This window comes from Octopus sinensis, linkage group LG5 (assembly GCF_006345805.1).
Source record: "Octopus sinensis linkage group LG5, ASM634580v1, whole genome shotgun sequence".
Lineage (NCBI taxonomy): Eukaryota > Metazoa > Mollusca > Cephalopoda > Octopoda > Octopodidae > Octopus > Octopus sinensis.
Genome location: NC_043001.1, coordinates 133932411 through 133946550, shown reverse-complemented (window position 1 = coordinate 133946550; position 14140 = coordinate 133932411). Strand labels below are relative to the sequence as shown.

Below are 14140 nucleotides of genomic sequence, written 5' to 3'. Positions count from 1 at the left end.
TTTCTCCATTTACATTGCTTTAATATTTCCAGTTTTTTCTCCACCAGGTGTGTACGGTCATCGTATGATGGTAATCAATACAGGTAGTCAAGCCTCCATACCTTCACCATTAGATATATTCTCCTCACAGTGCAATGGTCTCCATAAAGGATATTCTAACCAAACCAATGGCTCAGCATCTCAAACTATTCCAACCACATCTACTAATACAGATCAAGGTAAACAATAATCTATTATCGGGCATGGCTATGTGGTTAGGGAGCTTACTTCCTAGCTACATGGTTTCGGGTTCAGTCCCACTGCGAGGCACTTTGGGTAGGTGTCTTCCACTATAGCCCCAGCCGACCGGAGCTTTGTGATTGAATTCGGTAGGTGGAAGTTACTGCCGTGTGTGTATGTGTGTGTATAGCTGCTCAGTGCCTCTCCGAAAGAGAGAGAGGGGGGGTCTGTCCTGAGGTGGTGGTGGTTGTTGTTATTGAAGATGTTCCATTTGAACCAGTGGCCTACAAACAAAGACCATTCCAACCATGACTCTCCCATCTTTTTTTTTTCAAGCAATGGATTATATTATTCAATGTTCCCTTTATTTTTAACACAGTAGAATGTTAAAGGAAAGTTCGTTGGTTTCTAGCAGGTTCTTTTTTTCTTTTTTTTTAACTTTTATTTCTTTAACTGGTTTCAGTCTTTTGGACTGTGGTCATGTTAGGGTACCATTTTGAAGGGTTTTAGTCAAATGAATCAACTCTAGTATTTATTTTTAAAGCCTGGTACTTATTCTATCGGTCTCTTAAGTTATGGGGATGTAGACAAACCAAAACCAGTTGTTAAGTGGTGGTAGTGGGGGGGGGGAGACAAACACAAAGACACACACATGACAGGCTTCTTTCAGTTTCCATCTATCAAATCCATTTACAAGGCTTTGGTTGGCCTAAGGGTATAGTAGAAGACATTTGCCTAATGTGACACATATGGGACTGAACCTCAAATTATGTGATTTGGAAGTAAACTGCTTACACACAGCCATGCCTGCTCTTTATCAAGCATCCTTAAATCCTTAAAAATGTTTTAGCCCGAAGGCCACGGCCATGCTGGGCTTTATTTTTTTTAATTTAAATTTTTACATTTGTCAATACTTGCAGTTTTGCAATGTTTGGGATTTTTTAGAAAGAATTCCACTAAATAATATTTTGTTTCTTCTCTTTGAAGGTAATCAAAACCCCAATGAAAATATATCACCAACCCCACTTCAAAATCATTGTGATATTCCAAGTAAGCTTTATTTCTAATCCTTTGAAGAAATATCTTTTAGCTTATCATTTTATTCTTCTTTCTACTATTCTGTAGGTTAAAATTCTCCTTCATACTCTTGATCATGTTACCTTGAATGAAAAGAGACACCACAAAATAGAGAAAACTCTTTAGCTTTGGCCACAAAATGACTTTAACTCATGCTAGTGTCATGATAAAATGCCTTCCTGGTACACTCTGTAAAGTAATTAGTGAATGAATGGAGACAATTTAGGTCTGAGAGCACCCTTTAAGTCTTGTCAAGGTCATGACAACTTCTCTCATCTCCCTAGATTGCTGTTTAGTAACAGTTCAATCCTGGTTTAATAGACCTATGTTATAAAGAAATTATGTGTGTTGATATAGCAAATGCTACATTGTCCAATGTTTTCTTTCATAAGACAGTAAGGTGTGCTTTGAGGGAAATTTAGTGGGTGTTTCATGCAGGTCTAGTTACCATGTAAGGTTTTTTTCTTGATTGGTTCATACGTTTATGTAATGGAAAAGAGTGAACAATGGAAATAGTTTCATGCTCCCAGTTGGCCAATCACCTTGACTGTCAACTGCACTCCTGTACCATCAATTCTATGGTGCTGGTATCGCTACACTGAACCTTTCTCTCAACAACCACCCTTATGCTGCTCATTCCACCCTAGCTGTCCACCAGCCATGAAGTCACTAGAGTTATCATGCAACTTGTACCAATCAAGGCTCTTGTTGTGCTCTCCACTACTGGGACTTTCATCATAAGCAGTTGACGAAGTAGCTACCAGCACACTAATCCCCCTTCCTTTCTCAGGTTACAATGGCTTGCTATATGACTTGCCTGGTTACATTAGTTGCACATCAAACTAGGCTTGAACTCCTTACAATCCCTGATCATAGTGTGGCCTGTGACATCTGAAACTTTAGCAGTCAGATTATTGTCAAATGTAAAGCTTTATTCACATTATTATGAATTAATCATGCATTATCTCATAGCTTTAAGATTTTGATGGCGTGATGGTTTGTTCTAGAATGATATTATAGGGCAGGTGTGAAAGGCCAGATCTGGCTGGTTTGTTCATTAAGCAGGTAGAATATTTGGGCCTCATATAGCTGGTTTAAATGCTAAAAGGTTAAATGTTTGTACTTGTCCCCTTCCCTCTAACTGGCCCTCATTGCTCACATTTTCTATCTCGTTGCACTCTGTCCCACAATAACCACTACTGTGAGTTTTTGTGTCTTGTTTCCCATAAACACTCTAACTCTGGACACCAAATCTCCCATACCTGTGGCCTCAATATCTGGTAACTGTTGTAATCCTACCAATAAGTGGTCAGCATAACAAGTCATAAATACTAGCTTTACTACCTTTTCCAGCATCTGATAAGTTGCCTATATTGTTGAGGTGCAATAATAGATGTAAAACCATAGATAACTTTCTGATTGGCCATAACCAACAACTACCTAAAATAATATATGTGTGTGTGTATGTATGTAATATAATACAAATTTTCTATTCCAGCTGATTTCCAGTATTCCAGTAAATTCAACAACATGTTTAACAATGACCTAACTTTGGGTTTACTTGACCTTGGTAAACCATCGTCACCCATGGCCAAGTTGCAGACAACGATTTCAAATGGAGAACTAGCATCTTCTCTTCAGTAAGTAGTAAACCTACCAACAGACTCAGCTACCATGTCTAGTGAATATTTCTTATGTGTATACTTTCAATGAAATGGTCTTTGTTATACAGCTTATGGTGCTCTGTGCCCCATTTTCTCCTCATGACCGTATCCCTTGTTGAAATATTTAGTCATGATCTCTACTGATCACTGATAGTTGAAACTTCTTGGAGCCGCAGATGGTGAACTTTTCATACTCAAGTTCCCTGCCCTGATAGATGTAGCTCTTGTTAAAGTATCCTGTTGATCACCAATAGATGTTCATGGTATCTTTAGGCATCTTGTTCTCTTTCCTTATTTGTTCTCTCATTTTCTTATTTCTTCATTATTAGTAATGCACCCCAGCATTAGCAGTAAGAAAGATGTCCAGATTCCTTAAAAAATTATTGTGTAAAATATTGAGAAAAAGTATTTTTTTCACCACAACAAAACACACACAGAGGTGTGTTTGTGGTAATTTGAACTACTACAAATGGCCAAATCTCTCTTAAAACACACTCTTTCATCAAAAGGAAGGCACAGATTGACAGTATTTCAGGAAGAAGAAAAGATAAAAAAAACTATGCAGTGTATCTGCTACATCAGAAGCAACACTGGGCCAAACAAAACACAAACATACTTCACATTAAAAGATTATCTACTGAATAATACCTATACAGTTGATGGTATATCTTCAAAGTTTCATTCCCTGGTAAAACTCCATGTATCTTAAACATTTTCTAAGACTTAAAAATTGTTCAGGTAGAGTTGTCTCCTTTAGCTAAAGACCTGAAAATTGTGCAACCTGACCTAGTTTTCAAGGTTATTTTTGTAGTAAAAAAATGTAGTTGTTGTGCAAAAGACACACTTTATTTGGTAGCCGAAAGATTGACGTATCTTTTGATACCCCATGTGTCAAAATCAGCAACTAAGTTTTTGAATCTATAAGGAACATACGCACACAAACTCTGTTTTATATACTAAGGTTATTTTTTAATAGCTGCTATCATCAACATTAATTATTTTTGTTCTATATTTAAGAGATGAGGATTTATGTACATTATTTACATTCAACAGATATTTATTCTCATCTTGTTTGTTGTTAACGTAACGAGTCGGCTGATATACCTTCTGACCTTTTTCAGGTGTGTTGGGGAAATTTTGAATCTGGGTTATTATTATTATTGTTCGGAATCTTGGGATTAGTAGCCTGTGCTCTTAACCACTACGCCATATGCCCATGGGCAATTATGGAGTGAATTTTAGGGCTTATAAATCTGATATTTTTCTATCCTTCCCATATGCTGCTCATATCTGCACTTGGTCTGCTTAGGAGGTTGTTGTGTCCTAGCATATGTGCTGCTTCTTTTAGTTTCCAATAACAACAACAACAATAATAATAATAATAATAATAATAATAATATTGAAAAATACCTTAGGAATGAGAACCCAGGTTTGAAATTTCCCCAACACACCTGAAGAAGGCTGAAGGGCATATCAGCCAAAACGTTGTGTTAACAGCAAACAAGATGACAAATATCCTTCGAATGTAAATAACGTATTAATTATTTCTGTTTAAACATTTACTCTTCCCTATATCAGACATGATGGATTCTTGTTTAACCATGTGAAAAGGCTCAAAAAGGTTGAGACACATCTGGCACCCTTGCTGGTCACTGTTGGGGAGAATTTTCTTTTCTCCCCGATATTTTTTTTTAACACAGCAAATCCAAGTCTATAAGAGATGTTCTCTCAGGACAAATACTGCTGTAACTGGCCTATTAAGTATGATGCATAGATGGCTGTTTTAATTTAATACTGTCTCAGTTGTGTATTTGTACTCTTGCCTTGACATCATGTAATGGTTGCATAAGAGCATCATTGTCATACAAATAATGTTGTTTGTTTCCAGTCTTCCATGAAAAGTATGTCTGGCCATGGGAAAATATTACTTTGCTTTGGAAACATGTGAGGTTTGGTGACAGGAAAGGCATCCAGTCATAGAAAAATCAACCTCAATAAACTCTGTATCACCTATGAAAGTATAGAGAAGTGGATGTTAAGTGATGATGATGGCATAAAGTCTTCCTTCAAATCTTCCCTCAGAAAAACTAATGTTGTGTTTTTTTCAAAATAAATTCTGACTTGTTTACTTAAACTGATTCTAATTTCAGTAGTGAACGATCATCTGAATCTGGCAATGACTCTGAAGGATCTGATAAATGGGCCCCAGGAAGTGAAAGGAAGAAATGTGCCACAAGTGGTAATGGTTTCTTTCCAAATAACTCCAGTCTTCAACAAACAACTGATGTTGATTACGAACACAGGAAATTATTAGCTACGAAAGGTAAAGAAATATGCAATACTTCGTTTTTCAGTTCATGCCTATAAAAAATTTTTAAAATGACTTTTCAATTCAAACATTTCTTTTCATTAACACATCTTTTTCATTATCTCCCTCTTTCTTTCTCTCTCTCTCTCTCTCATGCATGCACTCACACACATGTGAACACAAGAGGCAGAGACTATCTCTCTTTCTCTCTTTTACTTGTTTCAGTCATTTGACTGCGGCCATGCTGGAGCACCGCCTTTAGTCGAGCAAATCGACCCCGGGACTTATTCTTTTGTAAGCCCAGTACTTATTCTATCGGTCTCTTTTTGCCAAACCGCAAAGTGACGGGGACGTAAACACACCAGCATCAGTTGTCAAGCAATGCTAGGGGAACAAACACAGACACACAAACACACACACACATATATATATATATATATATACATATATACAACGGGCTTCTTTCAGTTTCCGTCTACCAAATCCACTCACAAGGCTTTGGTCGGCCCGAGGCTATAGTAGAAGACACTTGCCCAAGGTGCCACGCAGTGGGACTGAACCCGGAACCATATGGTTGGTAAACAAGCTACTTACCACACAGCCACTCCTGCGTTTATAGATTCTATATAGATTCTATATATAAACTTGTCCATAGAACTGTTATTAATATTATAACATTGATGAAATTAGAAGAAGTCTCCCACTCAAAAGACTTCTCATTGGAAAACACCAAACAAAAGAACTTTGGATAAACAATTATTGGGAAAACTATGAAACCCCTCCATAAAATCAGATTCTCATCTCTGGAAAATATTTGAATCCATGTTTTGTACTTGGCAGACAAAAGCTCAAATATATCCTTTCTACTATAGGCACAATGCCTAAAATTTGATGAGATAGGATGAGTTAGTTACATTGACTCCAGTGCTTAACTGGTATATTTCATCAACTCTGAAAGGTTAAGATGCAAAGTCAACCTTGACAGAATTTGAACTTAGAATGTAAATATGGGTGAATTGTTGCTAAGCATTTTGCTCAATGTGCTAACAATTCTGTCAATTCACTGCCTTAAAGAGCACACACACATATATACATACACACACTCACCAGAGGAAGCACATAAATGCAAAACAAGGTGGAAAAAATAGCAGCAAAAATATCACGAATACTGTTACTCAGAGTTTCACATTCCCATTCGTCGGACGGTTTTTAAAATATCACAGGAACATGAAACTCTGAGTAACAGTTTTCGTGATATTTTTGCTACTTTTTAATAAAGTGTGTGTGTGACCGCGTGTGAATCGTTGGCGATATTTTTTCCTCTGTCATCCCTTCTCTGGATCTTTCCTTCTCCTATGTTTCTGACGAAGAGCTCCGTTCGAAACGTTAAACCCTCCTTCTTTCCTAAGTGTCCAATAATACTATATTTGTTCCACGTCCTCGCGTTGTTGTTTTCTCTTTGTGCTTTCATGTTTGGATTAACTTTATATATATATATAATATATATATATATATAATATATATATATATATATATATATACCTGACATCTAATAAAGTCACCACTGGACAAGATAAACTGTGTAACATCAGAAATGACATTTAGAAATAAAACTTTAGTTTTGGAAAAGGTTTCGGTAACGAGCATGGAACACTTTCAAAGAAGGTCATTTGTGAAAGTGACCTCTTTGAAAAAAGTCTTTATAAATTTTTAAAATATGATATTAAATTCATTTCACTGAAAAAAGTATCAAAAATATTTTACATATTTTAACTCCAGACTCTCGCCCTACAGGCCTTACTTTAAAATAATTTGTTTATAGTTACGATTGTGCTTCAATAATTTACACATGGCAAGGATTATAGTTAAAAGAAATACCAAGGGAAGTAATTCAACTACAATGAGTTGTTTTCCTTGACTTCGCTATTTATTAATGTCGTTCTGTATTCATTTGCAAAAATCCTACATCTCTGGTTGTTTCTATTATTTTGTAATCCTACTTTAGCTATAGCTCCACCAAAACATTCCCAAAGTTGTCACCATTTTCTTAAAGATTAAACTTAACCCCGATTATATTCCATATTTAACTTAATTTAAAATTTGTGGTTATCTCTTTTGTTTTTGATTTTTTGTTACTAGAATAGTAAATAGTTAATTGTTCCCCTTAAAATTTGTTCATTCAGAATAGTACCCACCTTTCTACACAATTTCATTTGCATTCTCACTAAAGTTAACACACAATAAAAAAGAATGTTTTTGAAAAAACGTGTACAATACATACCATATACACGGGAAGTGAACAATGGATGAGTTGTTTAAAAGGAAAAGTGTGGGGTGGGTGGCATCAGGGGGTACTGTTGGTGAGTTTCAGGAACCATAAAAGTTTTGAAGGATGTAGTGCCCCATCAGCTAACAACTAGTGCAGGTATTTTATTTCATGCTTCAGCAATATCCAGCATAAAAAAATGTTTCCAAAAGTTATGGGTGCTGTATTGTTTTTTGATTTTGCAAGCATATCCACTGGTGTTAGATATATGGAATTCAAAAAGGTACTCAAGGTTGTTGTTGGAAAGAGGGTGGATAATGCTACATGTTTTTCAAGAAGCAGAACTTAAGAATTAATAATAAATTTCTTATTTCTTAGTATGAGAGGGTAAACTTGATGTGATAACTGTAACCTTGAAAAGTCAGAAAATTTTAAACCTAAGTTTTTATTTTCATCAATGTCATTGTCTTTTTGGAGATTGTATGTGATTTTCTATGCTAGCATGGGGTTTCTTTCTTTTCGTTTTAGGCAATGTTTTTGGCAAGTCATGTCTAACATCATGCAAGGATTTAGTGTACCGGTTTTAAAACTATGATAAACAGTTATTAGTTAAAATCTGTTAAACCCAAATATAACTTCAAATGAAGAGCCTGCTGTCTCTCATGATCTTGTTTCTTCTATTTTTTTTATTAGCAATGCAAAAGAAACCAGTTGGCGAGTCTAGGGTTCCAACCAACACTTGGTCTGGCATGGGATTCTCAAAGTCTTTACCAGAATCAGTTATTCGGAATCGTCTTGGACAAAGCACATCAAACTACAGTGACTATAATCTCATAACTCCTCCCTACCAAGTAAGTCTACTTTAATTGCTTTTTATATAATTAATTATTCAATTTAATTACTTTCTAATTGTTTCATTTGTTTCTCTTCAGTTCTGAAGAATAAGATTCTTTTGTTCTATTAATAAAACTATTCTTATGCAGTTCCCCCTCTTGTTCTTATATCACTACAGCTTCTCAACTACATACTCCTTCCACCCACCTATCTTTCTCTTTCCTCTCCCTGCCAACCATGCTGTGTTCACACACATACCAACAAACGAAACGTTTGACCTGTCTTTCTCTTCCAGAACATTCACTCTGCCCAGGTCTTTTTGTGGACACTGATCTATAAATGTTCAACTCATAAAAGGCCATAATTACTACAAGGCAGCTTGACACTCTAATGACTCTGCTAACCCACCACCCCATACATATATATATATATATATATATATATATATACAATAATAGTAAAAATAATAAGGCTTCTCACATTTCATTTAATTAACAAGTAAATTTCTAATATTTTATTTTTAAATGGCCACATGGTTACAATGTTAATTTTGCAGCTCCTTTGTTCTGTGTATAATCCTTCTGCAAAGTACTTTAGGCAAGTGTCGTCTACTATGGTCTGAGATGAATGGTTTCCTTCTAAGTGAAATTTGGTAGACAGCCAGAGATGAAGGAAATGCATTGAACAAAAATAAAGTTTTAGTTCTGTATAAGTCATGTCGCTTTATACCAATGTTAACTAGATTTTTTTGTCCCTTATCAGATCCACTAAATGCCAGGTAAAGTATTAGTGTCAGCATAATCAACTAAAAACCTTGTAACCAGCTCCCCAGCATGGTCTCTATTAAGTGGCTGAAATCAATGAAAGAAATGAAGACAGACTAAATAGAAATTGTATTAATTCTGAATTTAGTCATATATTGTCATTATATGTGGTAAACTGGCAGAGTTGCTAGAGCATCAGATACAATACCTATTTCTTTACTACCCACAAGGGGCTAAACACAGAGGGGACAAACAAGGACAGACATAGGTATTAAGTCGATTACATCGACCCCAGTGTGTAACTGGTACTTAATTTATCGACCCTGAAAGGATGAAAGGCAAAGTCGATCTCGGCGGAATTCGAACTCAGAACGTAACGGCAGACAAAATACGGCTACGCATTTCACCCGTCGTGCTAACGTTTCTGCCAGCCTGCCGCCCATCAGATACAATACCTTGTGATAGTTATTCCAGCTCCATCTACTCTGAATCCAAATTTGCTGAGATAAAATTTTCCTTCTTCCCTTCCTTCCTTTCAGGTCAATAAAGCACCAGCTCAGTACTGGAATTGTTTTACCCCCCCTCCTCCAACTGTTTGTCTGTCTCTCTGGGAAAACCATCTGGCAAAGTCCAGTCGTCTCTAGAGAGGACTGAAGGTCCAGTCCTCTCTAGAGACGACTGGACATTTGCCAGATTTTTAAAAGTTCAAGACTTGTTGTATGTCATGATGGTGCTCCTATCAGAAGTTGAGGGCTCATTTGTAGTATTGTAGGGTATGTGAAATAAGGTAGATAAACCTACTTTACTATGTAGGAGTAGTCAGAGAAGATATAACTATCATCTTCAGCATGCCTTATATTCTATTAGAATAACCAGACCCCATTTTAGAAATCATGATAACTGGTATACTGACATAATCTACAAATAATGGTACAATAAAAAGAAATTGCAACATTTCACATTATTTATGTCTATTTTTCTTCCAAATATCTGCCTTACATGAAAAAAAAAATGCTTTCAAATTAAATTGTTCAATCAATCAATTAAAAAACAATTTATTTTGTGGTTTAACCCTTTAGTATTTAAACCGGTTATATCCAGCCAAAATAGTTAATCTGTTTTATGTTCAAACTGATCAGATCCAGGCTCTCACACCTACCCTACAATGTTATTCAACATTAGGTAATTACACCATCAAGATCTTGAAGATATGAGACAATGCATGATTAATTCAAATCAATATGAATCAATAAGCATTATGTTTGATAGAATAATTTGAACACTAAAGGGTTAAACTTATCGAAATTTGTTCTTTGTTCCATCTTTTCGTATGATTAGACTAGACAGAAGTTTTCTTTCTTCTTTTCATAGCAAAATATGACAGATTTTCCAGAAGTTAATCGTGATCCTTGGAAGGATTCTACAAAAGCTTTAAATACTCAAATGCCCACACCATTGTGGGAATATTCCAGTCCTAAAAAGAGATGTAAGTCTTAATTTTACTCCATCCTAATATTGTAGTTGTGTTAATTATGCAAGCAAAAATGGTTGAGAAATACAACCCATTATTCTCATCATTTTAATATTTATTTTCCCATGGTGGCATAAGCTAACAGTAGTAAAGTATAACTTATTCATCCTATAATCTTCCTTATGTTCTATTGCCCATTATATACATACATAAAAATTTCTGTGTGCAAGGCGCAGGAGTGGCTGTGTGGTAAGTAGCTTGCTAACCAACCACATGGTTCCGGGTTCAGTCCCACTGCGTGGCATCTTGGGCAAGTGTCTTCTGCTATAGCCCCGGGCCGACCAATGCCTTGTGAGTGGATTTGGTAGACGGAAACTGAAAGAAGCCTGTCGTATATATGTATATATATATATATGTGTGTGTGTGTGTTTGTGTGTCTGTGTTTGTCCCCCTAGCATTGCTTGACAACCGATGCTGGTGTGTTTACGTCTCCATCACTTAACGGTTCGGCATAAGAGACCGATAGAATAAGTACTGGGCTTACAAAGAATAAGTCTCGGGGTTGATTTGCTCGACTAAAGGTGGTGCTCCAGCATGGCCGCAGTCAAAATAACTGAAACAAGTAAAAGAGTAAAAGAGTGTGCACGCACACACACACATAGTTTAAGACAGTAGAATTTTAGTAATTTAATATGTCTATAACGCATAAGGTGAAATTCACTTTTATGTAATTCTAGTAGAATACTTATTTTTGCTAACCTGGTATTTCACATCACATTCTTTACTGTAACACATAATGAATGATGCAGTGAAGTTTATCCATCATTAAAACTCCTTGTGGATGTTTTCAGCTTTGCAGTCCTTGACGAATAAGAGAAGTTATTTTCAGGGTTCGGTCCTATTGTACAGAATCTTAGACAAGTGCATACTACTAAGAGCCTTGGGCTGACCAAAGCCTTGATAGTGGATTTGGTAAACAGAAACGAGTGTGTGAAAGAGAGAGAGAGAATGTACAAGCATGTGTGTTTGTCTGTGCCTTTGTTTACATTTACCCATCTTTGAATATCCCTCGGTTATGGGTTGATGCTATTGTCAACAAGCTGTCCATCAACTTTGCTCCTTCGATAACTTGTGGTATAAGAGATCCCTTTCTTGAGATGCAGGTAAACTTTAGTGACAGAAAGAGCATCCAGCTACATAGCAATGCCTTAAATAATATACTTATCTAATTCATGCTAGCATGAAAAGCCAGCATCAAAAATAAATGTATATGTGTGTGTCTGCATGTGTTTTTGTATATGTTTCTTTACTGCCCACAAGGGGCTAAACACAGAGGGGACAAACAAGGACAGACAAATGGATTAAGTCGATTACGTCAACCCCAGTGCGTAACTGGTACTTAATTTATCGACCCCGAAAGGATGAAAGACAAAGTCGACCTCGGCGGAATTTGAACTCAGAACGTAACGGCAGACGAAATATGGCTACGCATTTCGCCCGACGTGCTAACGTTTCTGCCAGCTCGCCGCCTTTTTTTTTGTATATATTTTTGTATATATTTGTGTTTTTGTATATATTCACTTAATTTCCTTTCCATGTTTATTTTTCAGTTGAATTTGGTCTAAGTAATAGCAACCATGCAGATAGTGCAACTCTCCCCACAAAGGTATTGGCTTGGTCATCTGAAACAGATCTGGCTGAGTTATTCAGCAAATTAGGACTTGGCAAATATACAGATATTTTTCAGCAGCAAGAGGTAATGAAAAATTAAGTTTCCAATGCAGTTTGGTAATAAAGATTAACAAAGAACATATCAACTGGGGCAGTTTGGTAATGAAGATTAACAAAGAACATATCAACTGGGGCTTTTTTTCTCTCTCTCTCTCTCTCCTAACATTACACCATTTGAAAGAACAAATAAATACATCAAAACCATATCCTTCAATATCTACCCCAACAACTCCCTATTATTTACAATGTTGGGTCTTCTGCCTGTGTACAAACATAGATACAAATTCTTCCCTCAGTTTAAAAGGGAACACTTTTTAGTGAAAAGAAATACGTTGATAATATATTACCATTAGCATTTAATTCTAAATATTGGTTTCAAATTTTGGTACACATCAATTTCAGGTTAAGGGATTAAGTAAATTTTCAACTGGTACTTTATTTTATTGACCCTGAAAGGATAAAAGGCAAAGTCAACTTCAGCAGAACTTGAACTCAGAACATAAAGCATTTTGCCCGGTGTATTAATGATTCTGCCAGTTCACCACTATTAATTCTAAATATGAACAAGAACACCCAGAGAGCACAAACCTCCACCAAGGTAACACCAATGTCCTCTCAACGATTAGCTAGAGATGATTTTTAAAATGAGAATATCTGAAATAAACTCGACTGCTCTTACAAACGAGAATAATAAAAATGAACCCAACTGCTCTCAAAAATTAAGTAAAAATAATCTAGAATCCTTGTCCAGAACTGGATCGATTTTGAAATCTAATAAGTTCATGCCAGTGATGAGGCCAAACATCCCTGAAAGTTTCATCAGAATCCGTCCAGGGGTTCTTGAGATATCTTGTTTATGGACTAACAAACAAACACAACTGAAAACAATACCTCCGCCTTCGCTAAGGTGGAGGTCAATAATGCTAGAACTATTTTCGTGTAGATGATTTCCAACTAGCTTGTTGTCTGTGTCTTTTTATTAAGATATGAAATGGCAATGGAAATAGACAGAGGCTTAATTCAACTCTCTGATCTGTATCGAAATTTCCTTTAGGATTGGTAATTCTAGTAATAGCAATTTGTAGTTCAATCTGCAAGAAATTACATCAAACGACCATTCAGGAATAATACAATCTATAATGTTTGACAGAATGTCTTTGCTCATACATCTGCTGTGACCGATGACCTGGCACTAAGCAAGTAACACGTCTTCCTCAGATATATACCACAACTGGAGTTGTTTAGTCTTCGGTCATATTTGATCAAGTAGACCTATGATTAAAGACAATCCAGGTATGGCCACACTATCTTTTTAGGGCTCTCTAGGAATACATATGAAATAATTGGTATGAAATAATTGGTCATATTTTTAGGGTTTTATACTTTACTTGTTTTTTTAATTCGACCTATTTTAGATATATTATGAATATATATATTAGATTATTAGGTTATATTGGATAAATATAGGTTTTGAAAATATTACCCTTCCTTTTTTTAAGAACATAGAGTGCAATTTGAGGAAGATTTGACTGCTGTTTCTAACAGATAGATCAACCACTTAGAGATTCCTTTATAATGTTTACTCTGCCAGTAACACTGATATTCCATGCCAATTAATTTTCTACTGGGTAAGGCCTCAACATACAGTACTAGCTTATCTATGTTAATATAGGTCTGCTTGACCACACTGATATATTACCATTTCTAGTTTATGCTTTAAAAAACTCCTCTGATGAATATGAAATGAATCGAAATGTCCGTCTTAAGAGATAATATTTCTGACTTGAATCTCTAAATCTCTTCATG

At 35.8% G+C, this 14140-nt stretch overlaps 1 protein-coding gene across 4 annotated transcripts in view; it reads left to right on the top strand.

Moving 5' to 3' along the window:
* LOC115212084 (protein bicaudal C homolog 1-B) overlaps positions 1 to 14140 on the top strand; it is a 295851-nt gene that overhangs the window by 277460 nt on the left and 4251 nt on the right. For 3 of the 4 annotated variants that reach the window (XM_036503094.1, XM_029780910.2, XM_036503095.1), the window contains 7 exons: positions 48 to 218; positions 1207 to 1269; positions 2795 to 2936; positions 5111 to 5283; positions 8228 to 8385; positions 10504 to 10618; positions 12214 to 12359. In XM_036503094.1, the coding sequence (XP_036358987.1) occupies positions 48 to 218; positions 1207 to 1269; positions 2795 to 2936; positions 5111 to 5283; positions 8228 to 8385; positions 10504 to 10618; positions 12214 to 12359 (968 nt within the window). The remainder of the gene's footprint in view (positions 1 to 47; positions 219 to 1206; positions 1270 to 2794; positions 2937 to 5110; positions 5284 to 8227; positions 8386 to 10503; positions 10619 to 12213; positions 12360 to 14140) is intronic. The other variant, XM_029780911.2, reaches the window with a different exon arrangement.